The sequence below is a fragment of the Diplotaxodon limnothrissa genome, linkage group LG12 (assembly GCF_057381915.1).
Source record: "Diplotaxodon limnothrissa isolate DT_005_m linkage group LG12, D_limnothrissa_male_GT1.1, whole genome shotgun sequence".
Taxonomy (NCBI): Eukaryota; Metazoa; Chordata; class Actinopteri; order Cichliformes; family Cichlidae; genus Diplotaxodon; species Diplotaxodon limnothrissa.
Genome location: NC_140607.1, coordinates 15,677,643 through 15,702,940, shown reverse-complemented (window position 1 = coordinate 15,702,940; position 25,298 = coordinate 15,677,643). Strand labels below are relative to the sequence as shown.

General features: G+C 43.3%; 1 protein-coding gene across 1 annotated transcript; it reads right to left on the bottom strand.

Moving 5' to 3' along the window:
• Nucleotides 1-4,705: 4,705 nt before the first annotated feature.
• On the bottom strand, nt 4,706-22,424 carry LOC146621038 (inositol polyphosphate-5-phosphatase A-like). Its single transcript, XM_085367025.1, has 8 exons — nt 22,365-22,424; nt 14,228-14,269; nt 13,419-13,519; nt 13,081-13,165; nt 5,844-5,917; nt 5,647-5,758; nt 4,830-4,898; nt 4,706-4,750 (listed from the first exon to the last, which is right to left on the bottom strand). Exons 1-8 carry the CDS (start codon nt 22,422-22,424, stop codon nt 4,706-4,708), a joined length of 588 nt encoding a protein of 195 aa, XP_085223151.1.
• Nucleotides 22,425-25,298: the final 2,874 nt, after the last annotated feature.

Below are 25,298 nucleotides of genomic sequence, written 5' to 3'. Positions count from 1 at the left end.
GTTGCCATAGTTTAACCATCAAACACTTTCACAGAAAACTGCTTTAAACAGCACATTTTGCACTCAGTGTTTTAAGTCATACACATTACAATAGAGTGAACCTTTTATTTTTATCAAATCAGTAAATTTACATCAACCTTTGATGTCAAAGACTCTGCACATTTACATGTTTAACAAAAAGAAAATAATTCATATATAAAGCTTTACATCAGGTTCTATTCATTGTTTGTCGGTTACGCAGCCAGCAGTTTTTATTGGGTGATAATTCCTGATGTCTTGGAGTTTAGATGATCCCTAAAATAGTTATATATGAGTATTTATCCTGATACATGCTTAACCATCCGGGTTAGAAAATCCCAAAAGGTTGATTCTGTTCATCTGGACGTAACATTTTCAGTTTCGTCTTGTCCATGTTGTCAAGTTTGCGTTGTCATGTCTGCGTTCCATGCTGTTTCCCGTTTTATTGTGAAAGTCCTGTCCTATGTGCTGTGCATCTGGTTTTGTTTGCCCTTGTCTCGTTAGGTCTGATTTGTCTCATCTGTGTTCCCACCTGTTCCCCATTTATAGCGTTATTTTTGTGTCACTATTCTGAGTGCACTTAAAAAAATCTTTTGAGCGCACGTAAAAAATAAATAAATAAAATAAAAATGCAGGTGCAAGTGTTGCATTTTGAGGAGAAATTTATTTTGAGCAAAGAAAAGCTGGTGATGGTGAGAATTGGTAAGCACACCACCTCATCACTCATCCTAAACACAGGAACGCCACAGGCTTGTGTGCTTAGCCCCCTCCTTTATTCCCTGTTTACACACGACTGCGTTGCTAAGCATAAGTCCAACACCATTATCAAGTTTTCAGATGACACAACCATCATAGGCCTCATCACAGACAACGATGAGAGGGCCTATAGAGAAGAGGTGATGGCACTGTACGAGTGGTGCCTGGAAAATAACCTGTCTCTCAACATCAGCAAAACTACAGAAATGATAGCGGACTACCAGAAATGACCAGTCAGCGAACACCAGCCCATCCACATCTTCTTTCTTCTTCAAAGTTTGTTTCTTAGTTATTATTCTGATACATAATCATTTCTAGTATGACTGGACGAACACTGTGCCTTCATTTCTGAAGGCTGTTTGAGTCTGAGTGTTGCACCTTGTGTGTCTTGTGTTCTCTGGCCTTTGCTGATCTCAGTCTTTTTGCAGGAAAAGAAGTCAAGTCAAGTTGCTTTATTGTCATTTCAACCATGTGCAGTAGTACAGTACACTGTGAAGTTTATGTAGCACCAAGACCATGGTGCTACATAAAACAGACAATCAACACAGGACAACATAAAGTGCAAGTGTGCATTTCTGGCACACCTTCATACAACTTGATTTATGAAGGTGTGCATGTGTGTCAGACTCCTGAACACTCAGTGACTGGACTGACGGCTTGGTGGAAGAAAGTATTTCGCAGTCTGGCAATGAGGGTCCTAATCCTCCAGTACCTCTTGTCAAAAACACAGCAGGGTGAAGAGAGTGTGTGTGTGGGACGGGTGCGTGGGATTATCCCTAACGCTGGTTGCTTTGCGGATGCAACAGGTGCAATACAAAACCAGGTTTAGTTTAAATCTTTCTTCTTTCAGGTGGCTGATACCTCTTCCAAACTCTTCCTGGCAAAAGGCTTTGGTTTTGTGAGGGAGCAACGCTGAGGAAGTGTGACTGAGTCGTTATATGTGTACTGTTGAGAAGGATGTACAGGGATACCTGCAGCCAAAACCAAGCCTCCTCAGGTTAGTCATAGTTGCAGAATGCTACAGAGGGACTGAGACAGCTCAGGCATAAAATATTTGATTAAATGGATGAAAAAGAAGTTTCTACCCTGTAAGTATCACTTACAAATCTTTAAGTCTGCCAGCATGCTGAAGTCACAAAAACAAGAAAAGACTTCAGTGTTTCGACCTTTCTGTCATCATGAATTCCCCTGAAGTTCGTCATTATTAGCCAGGCAGTAATAGAATAGAGAATAGAATGCCTTTTGTTGTCACTATACACATGTACAATGAGATACAGAGAATCTCCTACTCAGTGCAAACATGTGGGAAAAGAAAGGAGGTGAGGTGCACAGTTTCTACAGCACTTTATACACATGAAGAGTATTAAGAAAAAATATAAAATGTACAAATATACAAATCCAAAAAAAAAAAATAGTTTATATATTATTAATAGTTTTATATATTTACAGTGTGGGGTATTTTTGTTAAGGGAAAAGGAAAAAAAATGTAGTTTTGAAAAATTACTTTGACACCTGAATTGAAAGTGATACCTTAATTCATTCAGAATTAAGAGATGCTCTATCATGCAACAATTCATTGGCCATAATTGTGAAATATAATGCCAAGCTGTCCACTAATCTCCTGTCTGTTCAATGGATTGTTGAAATTAAGAGCTAGTGTGACATATTTAGAGCTAAACTATCCAAACTTGAGCTCTAATAGTAGTAATGGTTTTCACTTCTGTGATTTTTCTACATGCTGGCAGAGCAGCAGTTTGTGCTCACAGATGGTGAAGGTGTGGCAAGATGGCAGTGTATCCTCAGAAGAACTACCAGAGTCACAAAGGGCACGAGTCCATCTCACCATCTTGACTGATGCTCTTCCGCACTGCACAGAAGAAATGGGGTGGCTGTAGCTCAGGTGGAAGAGCAGGTCACCTACTAACTGGAAGGTTGGTGGTTTGATCCTAGTCTGCTCCAGTCTGCCAAATCCCATGTTGCTCTCCGGTGCATTCAGGAGAGTATGAATGCATGTGAATGTTAGATAGAAAGCACTTAGAAAAAGCATAGAAACAGATGCTAATGCAAATAAGTGAATGTACAAGTTGTGTAAAGCACTTTGAGTGCTCAGAGTATAAAAGCGCTACATAGGAACCAGTCCATTTTGTCACTTCATGACATTCATACCAACAAACAGACGCAAGCACATCTTCTATCCAGACGCATATGAGAAGTATTACTTATTTCTTTAAGATGGTGAAGCAGAGCAACAACAAGAACTCTGGTAAGTCTTTATAGAGCATTTGATGCATAAAAAGCAACAAGAAAAAGTTGTTTTGTTTTTTTGCAGTTGATTTTACTAAATGAAATGGCTATACAAATTAAATTTCACATTTTAGAAGCATTTGGGTTTTTGTTTCTCTTTGTGTGTGTGTCGGGGGAAAGATTTTCTAAATGGTTCATTAAGAAATATTTTATGGCTGTGGCACCACTGGAGATAAGAGAGGGAGAATAGAAAGTTTATGTTTCACAGCAAATGAGCTGCTTGTTACTGATGAAGAGCATACACAATAACTGTGTCAGTCACACCTGCAAGATAAGTTTTTGAAGCTGCTTAGCAAACAAAGCTGACTGCAACTCTCTGATGAGGCAACTTGGAGAGTTCACTTTAAGCTCAAGTTTATTAAGCATGGATCAAACTTCATGTACTTCTCAAAAGTGAGTTTTAGTTTTTTATTCCTTCATTTCACCAACTATTTTAGTTACATTAACATTGTTTATAGTATATTTATTAATACACAGATTAAATATCAAGAAAATAATTTTTAATAAGATTTTGTTAAATGTTTATTTTCTGCTAGTTTAAATCTCGGTTTGGTTCAGATTGACATTTAAGTTTAAGGAAATATTGCCAATATTACAAATACAACATCCCTAAAAAGAAATTAAAAGTTAACTTGCTTAATTCCAAATAAAACAAAATATACACCCTACAAAAATAACCTACCTAATCACCACATAAACAGGAGAAAATTAGGGATAACAAATTAAAGGCAGCTCTACCCTACAAACACAGTCTAAACAAAATCACATGTGGCTAAAAATACAACTCAAAGGCATTTAAGCCTCTAAAACCCAATGAGTGAGTATGAGCAGTCAAAATGGCCAGAAGTACAGCTCCCCAGACATACAGGGCTTTGCTGATCGACTTGATTTAGGCAGCAGCACCCAATCAGGACGGAGGCAGCAAAGCCTAGACAAGACACAAGGCATTACTTCACAAAAAAACAACGGTTACATAAACAACATGTTTATGAACACACCTTGCAAGAGCTAAAATGTAGCCTAAAAATAATAGCAGTAGGCCAAACCTTTCATATGCCTTGAAATGTCAAAAACACAAAAGAAGATAGTTGTAGCCTCTTCAAGCACTCCCATTGTGAAGAAGGACAATCATGAAAAGGCAGTTCTTCCTTAAAAAAATAGATTGAAATGGCAGCAAAACAAAATCATGGCCATAAAAATGGCCGTAAAAATGCCCCGCACAATGTGAATGTGTCTCCAGCCAGCCATCCATGTGGTAATTAATGAAAAGCAGGCCAGCATTAAACCTAATGTGTAGCCACAGTGACAGTGAGGAGGATTCAATAGACATAGATCAGCGAGAGTGCAGATCGCCTGCACTCCAACTACGATGTGCACAAAGGATCTCTTATGTCCCGCACGCATTACTCTTAGTTCATATCCCGACTCCACTGGGCCAGTAGGGTTATGGCTCTCCAGGGACCAGAGAAAGATTACTGTGCTCACTCTCTCACACTGAATCCATTCACTGGAATTACCACATCGACTCAGCTGCACTTGCACATGCAGTACAGAACACACACACACACACACACACACACACACACACACACACACACTCAGTGAAACTTCTTACCATTTAGAAGTATCAGATGTGGTCATTTGTCTTCAGTGAGAAGGACAAGAACACAGGCTACAGAAGAAAAACAAAAAACATCAGAGTCAGTCCACATGGCTGATGTGCACAACACACTGCTTATGTAATCTGTTACCTTATGATCTCCCATACAGACATTAGGACCCATTGTGTTGTAAACAACACTCTTCTCACCATCGTCTCTCTGAAAAGAAGAATGAACTTGAAGATCATTTATATGTAAACATAACGAACAGATTCTTCTTAAATTATATTAACTTAAATTTTGAGTATCACATTTGTGTGGGCTGGATTATGTTCATAGTGGATTTACATCACATTATATATTAAAGGTTATACAGTATGTGTGCACGAATGTAAAACCGTGTACCAAAGTATGTGAAGCCCGTTGTCTAATGACTTGTGATTGACAACTTCTTATGCAATGAAGATGTAGTTTTACACCAAAGTTAATCCTCAATTTCAAAATATGATCCAGAACAATCCCAAAAACTCAGGAGGACTTTTACAGACTTTGGCTCACAGACTTCTACAGGAAAAGAAGTCTTTTTGCAAACACAGGTATCACCATCTGTTAGCTAACATTAGCTTTCCTGCAAAAACAGACAAACTGCAAGCTACATATTGTAGCGAAACACTATCTTAAATAGATAATGCTAGCTAATTTTTTTTAAACCCCTAGAACTGCTCTGGCTGATAAATTAACCCGTCACTATCAGCAAAGGTTTACGAACTAACCAGAGTCAGAGTCATGCAGCATAATTGGTTAACCTTAAAATGTTGCTAACTAATGCTACTGCTAAAACACATTGACTAGAAATGTTGGCTGGCTAGCTTGCCAAAGTGCTTCCTTAACACGTCATGCTAACTCACGTATTATATCAAATTGTGTTCTTGTCATCATGAAATGATGTGATTGTGCAAAGACTTACCCTGTGGATTAAATCTTGGGCTGTATGTGACATAAGGATGCGATCACACCAGGCAGGACAGCGAGTGTTCATGTACTGGGTTGGTTTAGCATGCTCTTCACTGTATGGGTAGCTGAGCACAAGACAAGAGGGGAACAAATTCTTAAAGCATGAAAAGTAAATGGCAGAAATTTGCAGCAAGTAGCAGAGTTACAGACCTTGGTGGAAACTTGATACCCTCTTCCCTAATAACAACATGGAAGGCTGCAACTTCTTTGTCATACTTCAAAAGCTGAGGGAAAGAAGCCACTATGGTTACAAATGACTACAAACATCAACACATGAAAAACAAGCATGATTGATGAGTGCAGATTTAACATTGGGGATAATTTGGGTTACTGCTACTAATGTTTCTCCCTTTTTGTGTTTACTGTGCTGTCATTTCTTTGAAGTATTCCTGCTGATCTCCAAAAGTTGATTCTGTTCATCTGGACGTAGCGTTTTGTGGGAGAAACATTTCGTCACTCATCCAAGTGACTCCTTCAGTCTCAGTTCTTAGACTGGGGCAGGGGCAGTACTTTCTTCAAAGAAAGTAAGAACATTTGGTATGCTTTGTAGTTTGAATGTATGACACAGTGCATTGTTACTCTCCGAAAACACAGCAAACTTTAAATAATAGTCTTTCCTGGGGCCGATGCCCCAGGAGGGGCAGGAGGGGCTTTGCTGACACCTACTGCTTCCTGGCAGGAAGCACCATGCCACTCCTGTGTTTTAAATGCACTTTAGAACATTACACATCAACAAGACATATGAGCGGGCTGAGTAAGGTGTGGGGTCTTCACACCCCCATTCTCTGTACACGATCGGGGCAGGGGGTTGGGAGGAGTTGGCAGTCTGGTCGGGGTCTGGGACGCTGGGCCATCCCTGCAGCTGCCGGGCCGGGGGCAGTCCGTCCCTCCACCCCAGGGAAAAGGGTAACATCTCCTGGCTCTGGGGGCTCATTGCCCCCCTGGGGGCGGTGGTACCTGAACCTCGGAGTGTAAAGTATGTTTGGGAAGTGTGAAAGGGTGTATAGTGTTCATTTCTGTTTGTCTCCACGTTGCGCGAGTGCTGAGTATTTGTATTTATGTGCATGAGGGTGGGAATGTATGCTTGTGTCTGTGTGTGCCAGTTTGTCTATGTCAAACTGATGCCCTCAGCCCTCAGAACCTTTGGTGGTTCTCAGTGTCTGGGGCTGGGCGCTCAGGTATGTACCCCGCATACTCCCACTGGCTGCTTGGTGAGGCCTGGCGCCCCTGGCCAGGTCGGACCCTATCTGGGGGGTGGGGTTCCCTCGGACCTCAGGGACTGGGGCTCGATCCGCTCTGGCATGACTGTCTGCCGGCATGGCCTGCGGGCTCATCACCGCAGCCACCTGTGGCATCTGCACCGTGGCTGCTGGGTGACCCCACATCTGGTGCTCTCCTCAGCTCTTTCTGGGAATGTGGTGCATTTGCCTCTCCAGTGGTCCTCCTTGGGCTTTCACACTCTGGAGGGCCTGTGGATGTCTGGGGCCTGGGTCTTCTCCATGGCTGCTTCATGCTCTGGGGCCAGGGCTATGGCTTCCCACACCCTCTAGCAGATTGTTACATGGAGAAACCTTTTGAACGCAAACGCGCTCATGCACACAGGTGTACACACGGGTGCTAACAGACAAAAACTATATCTTCCTTGTATGCTATCTTAAAGCATATTGTGCGCTGTTGGCCTTGCGTGCTGCTCAATAACATTCAATATTTAGTATTTACTGTTACTTATACATATCTAGTTGTTGCTTTGATCTCTGTATTGTGTTGTTCTCTTGTTTGTTTTCTTTTTTCTTGTTTTAACAGGTGATCCAACGGATTCTCTCAGTGTCTTCTCTTACTGTCCCCCGTTCCCCTGTTTTTCTTGGCTGGCCTTAAGAAAACAATTCTGATTGCTAAAGTGACAAATGGCACAGGCAAATAACAACAACAATAATAATACTAAAATATTTCCAAAAGGGCCCTGAAGTGTGCGTGTCTGTTTTTGTACCCAATCATCCCTGACGTGGGGCTAACAATTTTAAATGTACTAACTCCCTGCTCCTCTTATCTGATTAATCGTGGAATGTAAAATCAATAAAGACAGAAAATTAAAACCATTTAAAAGGTATTAACCGCTTGTGCCCCAGCACACCTGGGCAAAGGAGGAAGAGTCTGTTTCATTGGCTGCAACACAAGGTTGTTGTGCAAGGACGTGTTGTGCCAAGGCAGGTATCCCCGACAGAATTTGCTTCCCTTGCATGGGGAGTACGCGCTGGGCAGGGAGAGTGGATCCATTTTACTCCACCTCCATTACAACCAACTATAGGTGGAAGTGGTGATGTTTTACTTTTGTGAAAGTGAAAGATGGATGTCGTTACATTACCGTTCAGTTTATGGGTTACAACAGAATGTGAACACACTAGTCCACTATCTCTGAAACGTGATTCTGTACTGTTCCCTGTTAATAAGGTCCGGTCAGAGACGGGGAATTATGTCACAGTGCTGAAGAACTTTATTTAAAACTGGCCCGCATCGAACACACGCTCTAGCTGGTACGGATGTGGTTCTTAAATTAGTACAATAACATAAACATCTTTCACTGGTTCAGCATCTCTCACATTAAGCACTACAGAGAACACCATTTAAGCGTGGACAGAAACAGACACCATGAAAAGATTATCATAAAGACATGACAGGATGGCTTATAGCCAATTTAGATTAAATCAACACCACCCTCTAGTGGACACAATTGCTCAATCAAATGCCGCTATGTTTACACAGGGGTTATTAGCAAGAACAGGTTCGTATGTTAGCACAGTAACTGCATCAGGTAAAACCTTTCTGAACAATTACTCTCCACAACAACAGAAAACAACTTAGAAATACCCTGTGAAGTCAGGCTACTATCTACTTTACTTCTACAGCATAGCTGTCACACAGGCAGTAGTAATGGGTGTCTACATGGGTAAATTAACTGCAACAGAAATAAAAATAGGTTCCCAACGTGACTTACTGGTTCTATGAACGCACACTTGCTAACATCAGCCCAAAGTATTGTTTATTTCTGTGCCTCTTCTCTGATCGCACGTTAAAAGAAATGCATGCGCAAATGTTGCATTTTGAGAAGAAGGTTATTTTGAGCGAAGAAAAGTTTAATTTGAGGGGACAAAATTAATTTCTGCATGCAAGAAATGTATTTCAGTGTTTGCTATTATTTGTTATTATTGCACACACAATAACAGCCCCTCTCGCTCAGTTGTTGGCATTTGCTCTTGTTCAGATCTCTGCTGTGTGCTGACAGATACCTGCGGACCTGCCCTAGGTCTTCATGCTCACATCTCTGCTTCGTGCGCGCTCAACTCTCTATAGAGTGGTGCCTCGTTTATCGCGGGAGTTATGAAATAGATGAAATCCTCGAAGTAGCCAACTTTATTTTTTACAGTTATTATAGATGTTTTAAGGCTGTAAAACCCCGGACTACACACTTTATACATTTTTCTCAGACAGGCATGAACATTTTCACACTTTTCTCTCTTGTTTAAACACTCTCAAAGTTCAAACCTTCGTAGAAAAATAAGTCCAGTATCACAGAATGAAACCAAAGATACCCGCAGGTGCCTTTGACGACGGTGCAAAACGTTTCGTCGACATTGTGGTGTTTGTTGGGGAGAAAACGTACAAACATACAGTACAGCATTTCAGAGTCACACCGCTAACGATCGAATATTTATATAAATTGGACAACTGAACGCATTCTGTACTATTCAGGAGACAGGAGGCACGAGATTGATTGACAATGGTCTACAGCCAATCAGGACCGCGAGGGACCACTGTACACCGTTATACTGTAAGTGTGCCACAAAACCTGCCAATCACAGACTTGATGCAAAAATTCTGATTGGCTGTTACGGTCTCCAGTCAGCTCGCTACCTACTGCATTCGGAAACGCGGCCCAGAATGTAGCTAAATCCATTTTCGGTGAGTATGTTTAATTATTTTATTTTAAAATATATAATTGTTGGTTTTAATCTAGTTTAAACCAAACCACTCCACTGGATTTAGCTAGATTCTGTCTTCTGCCTTAGAAGACAGCTGCCCTAGTTTTAATCTAGACTTAAATGTATTGACTTTGTCCTGTCTCTACTCTCACCTGGCCACTGAGTATCCCCTTTTTTGACTTCACACAGCTTCAATCTGCAGATGCAGCCATTGACCCCTACTGTCAAATGTTCAGTGTGAGGGTGTCACCTGGGAGGAGTGTGGGTTAATACTTAAAAAAACAAAACCAAAAAACACTACTGTGCAAAAGTCTTGAGTTGCTTTTCCTTTCTTTCTCTTTTGCTAGGAAGGTGGGAAAGTCATTCCAAAAACATCTATCGATCCATCCTCATCCGCTTTATCCGAGGCCGGGCCGCGGGGGCAGCAGCCTAAGCAAAGAGGCCCAGACCTCCCTCTCCCCAGCCACCTCCTCCAGCTTATCCGGGGGAACACCAAGGCTTTCCCAGGCCAGCCGAGAGATATAATCTCTCCAGCGTGTCCTGGGTCTGCCCCGGGGCCTCCTCCCGGTGGGACATGGCTGGAACACCTCACCCAGGAGGCGCCCAGGGGACATCCTTGTCAGATGCCCGAACCACCTCAGCTGGCTCCTTTCGATGTGGAGCAGCAGCGGCTCTACTCTGAGCCCCTCCCGGATGGCCGAACGGATGCCGCTTGTATCCGCGATCTCGTTCTTTTGGTCACTACCCACAGCTCGTGGCCATAGGTGAGGGTAGGGACGTAGATCGACCGGTAAATTGAGAGCTTCGCTTTTACACTCAGCTCCCTCTTCACCACGACGGACCGGTGCAGCGTCTGCATTACTGCAGCTGCAGCCCCAATCCGTCTGTCGATCTCCGGCTCCCTTCTCCCATCACTCGCGAACAAAACCCCGAGATACTTGAACTCCTCCACTTGGGGCAAGAACTCATCCCCGACCCAGAGTGGGCACTCCACCCTTTCCCGGCTGAGAACCATGGCCTCAGATTTGGAGGTGCTGATCCTCATTCCCGCTGCTTCACACTCGGCTGCGAACCGTTCCAGTGCGAGCTGGAGGCCCTCACCCGATGAAGCCAACAGAACCACATCATCCGCAAAAATCAGAGATGAGATTCTGAGGCCACCAAAGTGAAAGTCCTCCGCCACTTGGCTGCGCCTAGAAATCCTGTCCATAAAAATTATGAACAGAACCAGAGACAAAGCCCTGACGGAGCCCATCACCCACCGGGAACGAGTCCGACTTATTGCCGGCAATGCGAACCAAGCTCTTGGAACAGATGTATAGGGATCGAATGGCCCGTAGCAATGGGCCAGACACCCCATACTCCTGCAACACCTCCCACAGGACACCCCGAGGGACACGGTCAAATGCCTTCTCCAAGTCCACAAAACACATGTAGACTGGTTGGGCAAACTCCCATGCACCCTCAAGTATCCTCGAGAGGATAAAGAGCTGGTCCAGTGTTCCACGACCAGGACGAAAACCGCATTGTTCCTCCTGTATCCGAGGTTCGACTAGCAGACGAACTCTCCTTTCCAGCACCCTGGCATAGACTTTCCCAGGGAGGCTGAGGAGTGTGATCCCCCTGTAGTTGGAACACACCCTCCGGTCCCCCTTCTTAAAGATGGGGACCACCACCCCGGTCTGCCAGTCCACAGGTACTGCCCCTGATCTCCACGTAACATTGCAGAGGCGTGTCAACCAGGACAGCCCTACAACGTCCAGAGCCTTCAGGAACTCGGGGCGGACCTCACCAACACCCGGGGCTCTGCCACCAAGGAGTTGTTTAACTGCCTCAGTGACCTCGCCCCCGGAAATTGGCGGGTCATTCCCCTCATCCCCAGACTCTGCTTCCTCCTCGGAAGATGTGTCAGTGGGATTAAGGAGATCCTCGAAGTATTCCTTCCACCGCCTGACAATTTTCTCAGTCGAGGTCAGCAGCGCTCCGCCAGCACTATACACAGTGCAGGTAGAGCACCGCTTTCCCCTCCTGAGACGCCTGACGGTTTGCCAGAATCTCTTCGAGGCAGTCCGAAAGTCTTTTTCCATGGCCTCTCCGAACTCCTCCCACACCCGAGTTTTTGCTTCAACCACTGCCCGAGCCGCATTCCGCTTGGCCTGTCGATACCTCGGCTGCCTCCGGAGTCCCACAGGCTAACCAAGCCCGATAGTACTCCTTCTTCAGCCTGGTGGCTCCCTTCACCTCTGGTGTCCACCATTTGGTTCGGGGATTACCACCACGGCAGGCACCAACCACCTTGCGGCCGCAGCTCAATGCAGCAGCTCCGGCAATGGAGACGGTCCATTCGGACTCAATGTCCCCAGTCTCCCTCGGAATGCTGCTGAAGCTCTGCCGGAGGTGTGTGTTGAAGATCTCGCGGACTGGGGCCTCTGCTAGACGTTCCCAGCACACCCTCACTACGCGTTTAGGTGCACCAGCTCTGTCCAGCGTCCTCCCCCACCACCTGATCCAACTCACCACCAGGTGGTGATCAGTTGACAGCTCAGCCCCTCTCTTTACCCGAGTGTCCAGAACATATGGTCACAGGTCTGATGATACGATTACAAAATCGATCATCGACCTACGGCCTAGAGCGTCCTGGTGCCACGTGCACTTATGGACACTCTTATGTTCGAACAAGGTGTTCGTTATGGCCAATAACAGGCAAATAAACCCCAACGTACCGGCAGCAAGCCGAGGGGATATTAGAATACCCACCCCAGCCCGCCGCCTCTCACCAGGGGCAACTCCAGACTGAGACAGAGTCCAGCCCCTCTCCAGGAGACTGGTTCCAGAGCCCAAGCCATGCGTAGAGGTGAGCCCGACTATATCTAGCCGGTACCTCTCAACCTCACGCACTAACTCAGACTTCTTCCCCACCAGAGAGGTGACATTCCATGTCCCTATTGCCAGTCTTGGCAGCCGGGGGTCAGTCCGCCAGGGCCTCCGCTCCTGGCCGCCACCCGGCACACAATGCACCCGACCCCTATGGCGCCTCCTGCGGGTGGTGGGCCTGCGGGAGGATGGGCCCCATGGACTAAGGCCCGGCCACCAGACGCTCGCCCTCGGGCACCCTCCCCGGGCCTGGCTCCAGGGCGGGGCCCCGGTAACCCTATCCCGGGCAGGGTAAACTGTTCCCTCGATGTTCTTTTCATAAGGATCTTCTGAATCGCTCTTTGTCTGGTCCCTCACCCAGGACCAATTTGCCATGGGAGACCCTACCAGGGGGCAAAAGCCCCCAGACAACATAGCCCCTGGGATCCCTGGGACGTCACTCTCAGAAACGTCTGATTTTCCCCAGCAGAATACATTGACTGCATCCAGTTATCACACAGCAACTGCTCTGTATGAGACATTTTTGTTTTTCTTACCGTGAAGCTATCTCCTTTGAACTGGTTGTCCACATAAATGCAAGACCTGTCAAAGTCTTTCATTTCTTCACTGGAACCGAGGGTCCTGGTAACAGCAGAGCAAAAAAGTATGATCACTGCAATGGAGGTTTCTTTGTATACATATCTAAAAGCCATCAATTAATGTTATGATTTTAAATAAAGATGTAATGACTTGACTGGTTCTCGCTTCTCAAATGACATATACTGTAACTGTAGATGGTTTTCATTTTTTTGACACATTATAACGAACTGTTTAATTGACAACAACGAATCAATGGAAATGGCAAAATGCATTATAATCAGCATATTAATCCTACCAGAACAAGTTTTCTGCATGGCCCATGTTTAACATGTAGTCCTTTCCTCCCACCTCCTGCAAGTGCAGGGAAATGAAGTGTGGCTTGTAGCTCTGGATAGTCTGTTATACAGCAAAGCAAAAAGTCTCAGTGCAACGTACATGCTTACACTAAAGAGCACTGAGCGGTGTAGAAGGTCAGTAATGATGATCGTCTCCAGGGAAGCCTTTTAATTTGTAATGTCAGATACAAGAAATTTTGTGTTTGCAATGCCGCCCAAGTTAAATAGAGCAGGAGCAGCTCAAACGTACTAAAATATCCCAAATTATACTTAAAAAAGAGAGGTTCAGTTATCTTAAGCAGTTAAAGTATAAAAAAGGTAATCACATATCATTCCTGTTAATAAATAAAAACAGCAACATTGTAGTTAGCTTTGCTTACTGATTATTTGATAAAATAAAGGAAATCATCCTGCCTTTTTATCCTCACTAGTAAAGAACACCATTTGTACAAAAAGAGGCCACTTTCTCTCAATTTTAAAGTGGAATGTTTTCTTGTATGTTGAAGTATGTCCACATCTTAAATATTTGACCTTTCAGCTTGTCTCGAGTGGTCTTTTTAAAAAGCATATGCTTTAGTGATGTTTGAATGCAGATATGCTATCAGTAATTACAACTGTATAATAGAACAGTGGCCAGAACCAACACAGGTTTCGCTTCCTAGAAGTGGCCATACTCTCCACAAAACAAAACAAAACAAAACAAAACATGAAATATCACATTCTGAAAACTGTAATATTATTATTGCAACATGCAGAAGCTCAAGCTTACCTTGTACAGTTGTTTTAACCATTCACTTTGAATTTCACCGACCTATGAAATGTAAAAACAAACAAACATATATATATATGGGCTCAGATAATTTGGGCTCAGATCCACACATTTTTTTCAGTACATCTGGAAATCAGAATTTTTTTCATAGATTATTTATTTGTAGGTGTCAAAAATGGATAATATTTACTTTCCCGTTTTAATCTATGATAACATGATGTCCCTATTTAAATTTCACAGATCGTGAGGCTAAAGGCAGCAGAGGTTAACCAATTTGCAGTGAAGAAAAAGAAACTCATAACAAAATGGCGCCGGTGAGGTCGGCTGCCGTGCTGGATGCTCTGCCCTAACTTCTCCACTTTTTGCAGTTTTTCGTCACTTTTTGCTATATCTGCGATAATCTTGCATGGGCATCATGCAAAACACACAAATCCGCTACAGTAGAGACACTTTGGTTTCTATTGGTCTGCAGTACACGAACATTTCACCATGTTTAACTCCGGACCCAACCTGGCCAAAGGAGATCCTGAGAGAGAACAAAGGACGCGACCCTAAGCGACGGCCTCGAGGTAAAAGAGCCGGCATCAGGAACAGGCTACGGGCTCGCGCACACCGCGCACCCATGCCCAGTATCCTGCTAGCCAATGTTCAATCCATCGAGAACAAGCTTGATGACCTCAGAGCCAGAATCAAGTTCCAGAGAGACATTCGGGACTGCAACCTCCTCTGCTTTACCGAGACTTGGCTGAACCCAGCGATACCAGACCACGCCGTACAGCCGACGGGGTTCTTTTCGGTTTACCGCATGGACAGGACAATGGAGTCGGGGAAGAAAAGAGGTGGTGGAGTGTGTTTGATGGTGAACAACAGATGGTGCGACAGCACAAACATCTCCCCACTCACACGCTCTTGCTCGCCCAATCTGGAGCTTTTGATCGTTAAGTGTCACCCTTTCTATCTCCCTCGGGAATTCACTGCGGTCATTGCCTGCACTGTTTACATTCCGCCTCACGCGGACTCGGACACTGCCTTATGTGAGCTACATGAGGCTCTCACACATCAACAAACACTTCACCGAGATGCCGCACTCATTGTTATGGGAGATTTTAACAGAGTGAATCTCAAACGGACATTTCACAACCTTCACCAGCACATCAACTGCCCCACCCGGGGCACGAGGACATTAGACCACTGCTACACCCCGTTCAAGAACTGTTACAAGGCTCAACCCCTGCCGGCATTTGGAAAATCGGACCATTCCGCCATCTTCCTCATACCTGCTTACAAACAAAGGCTAAAGCAGCAACCACCAATCAGGAGGGAGGTCGCTCGCTGGACGGACCAATCGGTGGCCGCGCTGCAGGACGCACTGGATGACGCAGACTGGGACATGTTTCGGCGCAGCTCTGATGACATCAACATGTTTACGGAAGTGGTTGTGGGATTTATCGGGAAACTAGCGGACGACACAGCAGAAAGAACTATCATCCGAACGTTTCCCAACCAGAAGCCGTGGGTGGATAAAAACATCCGCGACGCTCTGAGATCACGCACCGCTGCCTACAATGAAGGGCTTGTCTCCGGTAATATGGACCTATACAAGGCTGCGTCCTACAACGTGCGCAGCGCGGTCCGAAAGGCAAAGCGGAGCTACGGGGAAAAACTAGAGTCACAGCTACGACAGTGCGACTCTAGGAGCCTGTGGAAAGGACTGCGGACTATAACGGACTATAAACGACCAGCTTCTTCAATGATGAATGCCGATGCTTCACTGGCTGATGAGCTGAACACGTTTTATGCTCGCTTCGACGCCGCAGCAATTAAAACAACAAACGGCTGCCCGCGCTCGGAGTGCACCAGTGAAGAAAATGCATTCGTCATCACAGAGCATGCCGTGAGGAACACCTTCAGGAGGGTGAACACCAGGAAGGCAGCAGGACCAGATGCAATCCCTGGCCGGGTCCTTAGAGCCTGCGCTGATCAACTAGCACCGGTGTTCACGGAGATCTTCAACCTCTCCCTGGCCCAAGCTGTGGTTCCCACGTGCTTCAAACGGTCCATTATTGTCCCTGTTCCAAAGAAACAACAGCCCGCTTGCCACAATGACTACCGTCCAGTAGCACTGACTTCAATTGTGATGAAGTGTTTTGAAAGACTGATGAGAGATCACATCACTTCTTCACTTCCTCCCACCATCGACTCACTTCAGTTTGCTTACCGGACTAATCGTTCCACAGACGATGCCATATCTCACCTGCTCCACACATCCCTGAGTCACCTGGACACTGGCAGAGGGAATTATGTTAGGATGCTGTTCGTGGACTACAGTTCAGCATTCAACACAATAATTCCCTCTAAGCTTTTCACCAAGTTGACGGATCTAGGACTCAGCTCATCACTGTGTCAGTGGATCCTCAACTTCCTCACAGACAGACCCCAATCAGTGAGGGTAGGAAAACAAGTCTCCCCCTCCATCTCACTCAGCACTGGAGTGCCTCAGGGCTGTGTTTTAAGCCCCCTGCTGTACTCACTGTACACTTATGACTGTGTAGCCACATCCGACACCACCTCCATTGTCAAGTTTGCTGACGACACTGCTGTTGTGGGCCTGATCTCCGACAACATCGAGACGGCCTACCTGGAGGAGATTAGGAACCTGGAGACCTGGTGCCAGGAGAATAACCTCCTCCTAAACATCAGCAAGACTAAGGAGCTGATCGTGGACTTCACTACAAAGCAGGCGAGGAATTACAAACCCTTCATCATCAGTGGCACGCCAGTGGAGAGAGTGGACAGTTTCCGATACCTGGGTGTCCACATCACTCAGGACCTGTCATGGTCCTGTCACATCAACACCCTGGTTAAGAAAGCCCGTCAGCGTCTCTTCTTCCTCAGAAGACTTAGAGACTTCCATCTGCCACTGAAGGTGCTCAAGAACTTCTACTCCTGCACCATCGAGAGCATCCTGACGTCAAACATCTGCACCTGGTTTGGGAACAGCACCAAGCAGGACAGACGAGATCTGCAAAGGGTGGTGCGCTCGGCAGAACGCATCATTCAATCAGAGCTCCCTGACCTGCTGTCCATCTACACCAAGCGGTGCAAGTCCAAAGCTAGGAAGATTATGATGGACCTCTCCCATCCCAACAATGGACTCTTCTCACTGTTGAGGTCTGGGAAGCGCTTCCGCTCCCTTAAGGCCAAAACAGAGAGAATGAGGAGGAGCTTCTTCCCCCAGGCTATTCGGGCCCTGAACCAGGTGTAGGACTGGACTCTCCCAAACACGTCACTATAAGACTGGACTCTCACACACGTCACCACACGCACCACCACACATTTCCTATAATCCTATAGTTCCTATAATTTATAATCCTTATCTTTATAATCTCTTCTGCTATTTGCACATTCTTTACTGTAAATTCCTAAGTTAATTTGTAAATTTTTGTAGTAAATTGTAAATATTGTAAAACTTTTCTTCTGTCATTTAATGGTCGGGCATTGTACAGCTACAAGCATTTCACCCCCGTGTCATACTGTGTATGGTTGTGTGTGTGTGACAAATAAAATTTGAATTTGAATTTGAATTTGACAACACAATAGATATTTAATTCATGTTTTTTCCTTTCAAATGGTATTTTCTCCCTCACTTGCACAGATATAATCATATATCACTGCTATTGCAATGTCTCAATTATCACAGAGTCACAGTGCCATGATAGCAGTATTATTGTGGACAATGTATTTTGATATCACAGTTTTTTTACATTGCTCCATGATTTCCATGCCCACTTATTAATACATTTTAAAGTTATAACATCTCACTTTATATCATAACTACACCAAATTAAAGAAAAAAGGTTAGCCAATCTTCAACTATTTAAAATGTTCAAAGCTAAAGGACTAAAAATATTGCAGTCATGGTAAAATAAATAACACCCTCTCTCCGTTTTAAGCTTTTACTTACTAGGACATAATAAAAAATAGTTTATCTTGCCCCTAGCAGGTTCAAAAATTATTAAATACCGTCCCACATAAACAACTGCACATTACATATTACACTGTGGAATTATTTATTTAACAAAAACTAAAGCAAAATGCAGATCTAGTGTGTGGTAAACTAAGTAGACTAAATGATCTGATGTCTTGTAGGAGTATGCAGGAGTAACTTAGGAGTAATCATTATCTATATGACTTTATCACTCTCTCAAATCAATGTGGAGCTGCTTTGCTTGGGGTCATTGCCCTGCAGCACGACACAATCTGGGCTGTCAGACAGATGGCCTTATATTTGACTGTATAATACTTTTGCATACAGTAGAGTTCATGGCTCAATCACTGCAAGGCCCCCACAACCTCTGGCTGCTGTGCTGTGCTTGACGGCTTGTATGAGGTCTTTGCTGATACGCTGTGTTTGGTTATTGTCAAATGTGATACTATGGATTATGGTGAAACATCTTCATCTTAGTCTCGTCTTTCTTAAGGACATTGGTTGAGAAATCTTGTGATTTGATGAGATGCAAATTTGCAAACCAAAGCTGTGCTGCCAAGTTAAATTAAATAAAATTAAATGCAGATAAGAGGCTTGTTATATACTTATGTGGTATGTGTATTTTGACTTTTTTTGCCATGATGCCAGGTCTCTCTTGAAAATGAGATTTTTAATCTCAATGAGATTTTTTACCTGGAGGTAAAAGGACTAATAATAATAATGAAAAACCCTGGTTATAGTGTGAATCGGTTGATAAAATAGTGCAAGTTACAGCGCTGATGTAAAATCTGTGATTGTTGGGAGCAGTTCTGATTGTACAGTCTGACAGCTGCAGGGAGGAAGGACCTGCGGAAACGCTCCTTCATGCATCGAGGCTCCAGCAGTCCGTCACTGAAGGAGCTCTGCAGTTCACCAACATTTACATGCATGGGGTGGGAGACTCTGCCTATCAGAGATGTTATTTTGGCCAAAATACTGTCATGAGTTGTAACATTTAACATTCTAACTGAGACTTGTAGAATCTGATGTGTAGTTCTTAGGTTTTTATTTGCAATTTCATTGCGTTTCATTTCAAGATCATGGCTGGTGTCTTTCTGTCTTTGTTAACATATGCTAGAAAAACTTCTTTTTCATAAAGGTGCTCACACTTGCTGATGATCAGTTAATCACGCCCACTTAATTAGCAGCACCTGGCGGCTACTTACCTGGTATGGAAGCAATATGGTAGGGGTGCAACGATACACAAAATTCACGGTTCAGTTCGGTTCGATACTTTGGTGTCACGGTTCGATATTTTTTCGATACAAAAAAATGGTTCATGCCTTTTTAATTTGTCATTTATTAAAATTATAAATATATATTTTAACTCAAAAGTACAGTTTTTAAATTTAACCCTAACCCTTGTGCGTGTTTTTTATTTTGACAGCGAATGCGCACCTGCGGACCACTTATGTGCAGCCCTGGTTATTTAGCTCGTCATATTGCAGCCATAGAAATTATTTTGTCCATGAAACCATAAAGCTGCACTTTCTTTTTGCCTTATAGTCTGATTTGTCATAACTTCTCCGTTTTGTGGTAAGCTTTTCTTTGGCTGTCACTTCTTCACCCTGACCTGTCTTATTTGGCTCAGCAGAACTAAAATATAAATCCTGCTGCTTTTACACACGCACTCACATAAGCTCAGCGATTCTCTGCGCGATCAACCTCTCACATGTTTAAGCTTGCTGCGGGAGATTTCACTTGTCATGTTTGCATAGTAAGCTAACGATTAATAAGACGATGTCAGAGGAATTGGTGCACAAATTATCATCACTCACAGATCAGTGCTGTCGCTCTCTATACACAGTTCGCGTGATTGCAAAGTGAAAGCAAAAAACAAGCGCAAATTCAAACGCGATTTCAATATGTCACATATTGAGAGTGGCTCACCGATGCCAATGACATAATTACCCAGCTACATTTCTGACAGAATGCAAAAGCATTGACATATATTTTTCCTTCCTACAATAGCCCGACGGGCAGGGAAGAGATAGATTCTGGTAGCCCGTCTGAAAAAAATCGCTAGCCCCCGGACGTCGGGCTAGCGATATTGCAAGCCCTGTATCTGATTGAGGAATCACTCATCTTAGGAAAAGAGAGTTTATTACAGAGAAATGTCTCTTTCCAAAATAAAAGCGATACTATCCGCTTCTTCTGGGCTATATTCTCAGCAGCATAAGGAGAATCATGTGCTAACAGCTGTCTAAATGACTCAGCTAAAGTTAGTAGCATGCTTGTTGTTTTTGTCTTTGCACTAGGATGATGTAGGCGTAAATGTGCAGTCATATTCGTTGTGTTCCCACTAGTGCTTTCAGGTTAATCTCGTTGAAATGACCTTAACGCCACAACACGGCAAATCTCCGTTAACGAGCTACCGCCGATTGCCCGTGCATGGGGCTAGACGGCCAACACATTAACGAGCTAACTGCGCTAACACACTAGTTCCCACCCATGTAATTGAGCATTGCATGGCACATCCAACATACTGTTTTACTTTAGTCCATGACTCGCTTACCTTCAGGGTCATACGTCACATGAAAACCAAAATAATTCCAAACGCCAGATCTGAATGAGGGTGGGGGAGGTCCATGTTGCAAGGAGAGCTTAACTTCTGTCTTGCTAGCTTGCCCTGCGCTCTTCCTTCTGACTATGCTGTCTGTGTTGAGCGCTCAGTGGATCTGCGCTGGACAGTGCAGCCTAGGCGGAGTAGTCGAACGCAGATTCACTGAGCGCTCAACACAGACAGCATCATCAGAAGGAAAGTTGATAAAATAAATTACAAATGTTGTATTGTTCGATACATATGCGTACCGAACCGAAAGCACTGTATCGAACGGTTCAATATCGATACGAATATCGTTGCACCCCTACAATATGGGTGTACTTAATTTTAGATACACTGTTTTTACATTTTCCCATAATAATAACATGTTGTTTTACATGTACATGTATAACATGTACATGTATAACTCAGTACATTAAACCTTAGAACTGAAAGAGAATGCATTTTCTTTTTCACAAGACTATATCTGTGTGTGTGCGTTCTGTTAGAAGGAATTAATTTATTTTATAAAATAATTATAAATTATAAAATTATAATTATGAAATTATTTTTATAAAATAATTTTAAAATATAATATTAATATGCGTTTTTGCTGCACTGTGTTGCTGTTCCTGTGTTTTCATGCTTGCATGACTGGCCACACCTGAAGATATTGCCACGCACCTGCAGCTGATCAGCCTTGTCAGGGGAGCTATTTAAGAGTGTGATTGAGCTCTCACCGATGCTGGATCATTGCGTGAGACTCCAAGTCAATTTTCCTAGTGAGCTGCGGCTAGTGAGTGTATGCTTTCTGTAGTTGAGTGTCCTGACAGATGCCTCTGTTATTTCCCCCAGAAGGAGCGTGGGAAAACAAGAAGACAGAGAGCACGGGGTGTGAGGACACACGGGAGCAGAGAACACGGAGCACCACACCCTCGTGACCATCAGTTGAACAGTACTGCACTGCAGAATGTAGTGTGTGGAAGAGAGACAGACCATCATAACATTCTAAACCTACAGAAAAATTACAAAGAAAGTCAAGGTGTCAGTACAGTTTCCTTCACCGTCAAAAGGCACTCAGAAACAAACTCTAACAGGAAGAGGTCTGGCTGATCAAAAGCCACAGCTTAATCAGAGGATGTTTCTGAGAGTTACCAGCTTGCGTGATAGGCGGTTCACAGGACAACAGCTTCAAGCGCAGCTTAATAGCGGTCGGAGTAAGCAAGTCTTAGTTTCAACTGTGATTAGAAGACTTCGAGTTGAAGGTTTGACTGGAAGAGTTGCAGCAAGAAAGGCATTGCTAAGATTTCAGAATAAGACAAGAGAAGACTTTTTCAGGATTCTAAACTTTTTCCTCGGAATTCTGGAAAAACAAACAAAAAGACGTCCAGTGGCCTTAATCCTCTTCCATGCAATGGAGCCCATTCAATGTTAACCCCCCCCCAGCTTTCCTCATACCCTATACCCTGCCTTACTTATTTATGCATGAGCCTATTAGAGTTTTTACATAATCCTGTGACTATACCATCATTATAGTGTGACTTTAATTGTGATGCCATTCTACTTACATTATTAAAGAGTGAGCCGACGTTTGCAGTGACAAGAAGCACATCTGTGTCTGTTTCCATGTTAACAACGCAAGCAGTTTCAAGGAAACTTCGTAGTAGCAGCAGCAGCGTCACCACTGACGTTCATGCAGCCCTGCGATACGAAACTCTGCAGGAGCTTATCAAGGTGTGTGTCTGAGAAAGAGAGAGCTTTATAAGCAGCCAGGACTGGGCATCTGCTGCTGACAAACCCTGGGAAACCTTCTGCAAGTGGGCGGTGTTCTAATGGGCTGACCACATGCTCTTCTATCCATTTGGTCAGATCGCAGCTTTTTTCTTTCTATTTCCATAGAATATGTTTATCAGTGATAAACCAACCATCACTAAATAATAAGATAATTTGGAGATAATCTCAAAACATTTGAGCGTCCCAGGAACTTTTATATTTGCCTTAATGTACATGTCAAATCAGCTATCTTTTACTAACTGCAACCCCTCCATAACCACACTGAACATTATATTTTTACAACAATGATTTGGGAGGTGTTAGAAGCAGCATGTAATTTATGCACCACAAAAAGACACAAAAGAGGAACTTAATCATCTTCTCCCTGTGTAGCACTTCTTTTCACTTGGGGCAGGTTGCTTTTCTTCAGGGTGTATTAAAATTATATAACAGGTATATCTTGCCTTAATCTCACTTCCCCTTAGCTGTATGATCAGTGATTATACCCTGCTGCTATCACCATTAACTACACTGTAATGTGCAGTCCTGTGCCAACAGATGCATGACTTCCACTTTAGTCATTTTTCTTTAGAAAACCCGCCTTCTCCAGTATCTTTTCATCACCACAGCAGCATAACAACATTTCCCCATCCTTAGTTTCCAGTGGAGCCAGAAGCTATAAAAGACTTATTTGGAGTCGATAGATGTTCCTTGAAGTCACTGTTGTTGTGATTTGGCGTTATATAAATAAAATTGAGCTGTCAAGTTTTCCACATTTTTTTCAATTGGTTTCAATAATCTCAAAACTAATTCTGTTTGATTGTTTTTTCATCAGTTGACACACCAACAAGATCAAGATGTTTTGATATTTTTATGCGTTCAAAATTCTTATTCAAACTACTTTAAAACAGGTCTGTCTTTTGTTTTCCCCCCTATACACTGTAAAAATTATCAACACTTTTAAGAATAAATGCTTTAGTCATTTGGACGCATATCATGAGCAGGTATCAGACTAAAAGTGAGCTTATGACATCTGACTGTGTGCTGAAACTCAGCAAATATTTGCCCCCTTCCTGGTTTATTCTTTGCATAATTGTCACACTTACATGTGTCAGATTGTCAAAAAATATTTAATATTGGACAAGGATAACGACAAAACACACAATGCAGTTTTAAAATGGTGATTTAATAAATGATGGGATAAAAGCTACCCAAACCTATCTGTCTCTGTGTGACAAACTGATTGCTTACTAAACCTAATAACTGGTTGTGCCACTCTTCAGAGCATAAATTGCATGTTTGTGATTAGTAGTCTCTTTCAAATCACTGTGAAGGAATTTTGGCCCACTCCCCTTTGCGTATTTGTTTTAATTAAACCACAGTGGAGGGTGTGAAAGCATGAAAGGTCACGCAAAAGATTCTCAGGTATTCTCATCACCAATCATTCAAATCATTCTTTAGCTTTAGAACAATTTAGTTTTCATCTACAATATCTCTCTGATACATCCTGCAATCAAGTCTGAAACATAACATAAAAACATGACTATAAAATCTTAAAAACAAAAGATGAAACTATCAAACAAAATGTGAGGGTCTCTGATGGCAAAGGCAAAAACATGGCAGAAAGAAGATGTGGAAAACCAACTGAACTTCAATAAAGAGAACATCTCAGATTATCTACAACACAAGTCATTAATATGCTGCTGTGTGGTTTGGATGAATTTCTGATCCTAATCTTCATCTCCCCACTGAAATCTTAGTCAGCCTGGGAGTTATTCTTTTCTGATGGGTTAAAATGTTTGGTGCCTGGCAAACCTTGAGCCCATAGGTGGTAGATGTATGATAAGGTTTTAAAAACTGATCTTAGAGGCATTCTGCATATGAACAATGCTAACAAAGAAAAAGAAGACTGACAACAACCACTGGTTATTCTTAGTGGCTTGTTTATGTTAAATAAAACAGATACAAAATAATACAACACTTTAAAAAGACAAGAGTCTCAATGAACACCATAGGAGCTTGGGCATGAAAGCAGGAGGTCCATCATCATGTAACAAGCAGATAGGCTGCCATCTTAACTGCTTTTTAAAAAGCTATAGCAAATATATATACCAAAGGAAAATTGGATTTTTCATCTCAGGACAACAATGTTATGAGGTTTCATCAGTTTGCTCAATTCATCACATAGAAACATTAATGGATGTAGTTAAAACTGAGTAAACAAAATCTCACTCAAAGAGATCACGCACTGGGAATTATTTGCGTGTTGTCATTTGTTCACTGTAAATAAAAGCACTGTATTCTACATAATGTCTCAGGTTGGCCTTTACCATTTTCACATAGACACTCAATGTGTCAGGTTGGTAGAGTGTTATCTTACCTCAAGCGATCGCCTATGGTTGCGATTGGGAAACTGTACTGCATCGTCTCCCTCCTATTGGGAGGACCAACATAAATGTGATTCTGGTAAGCAGGTGGTCATAAATGATCAACAGCGTTGCTGCTATCAATTGCAAAATCTTGTTATTTTGTCTTGCTAGAAGAGATCTCGGTGGCAGCATATGTAGCTTCTATAGTAATAATATGTAGCAGATGCTCATAGGTTTACCAGTGATAAACCAACCATCACTCAATAACAAGATCATTTGGAGGTGATCTAACAACATATGAATGTCACAGAAACCTTTATATGCGCCTTACAGAACAAATCAAAACAGCTATCTTTTACC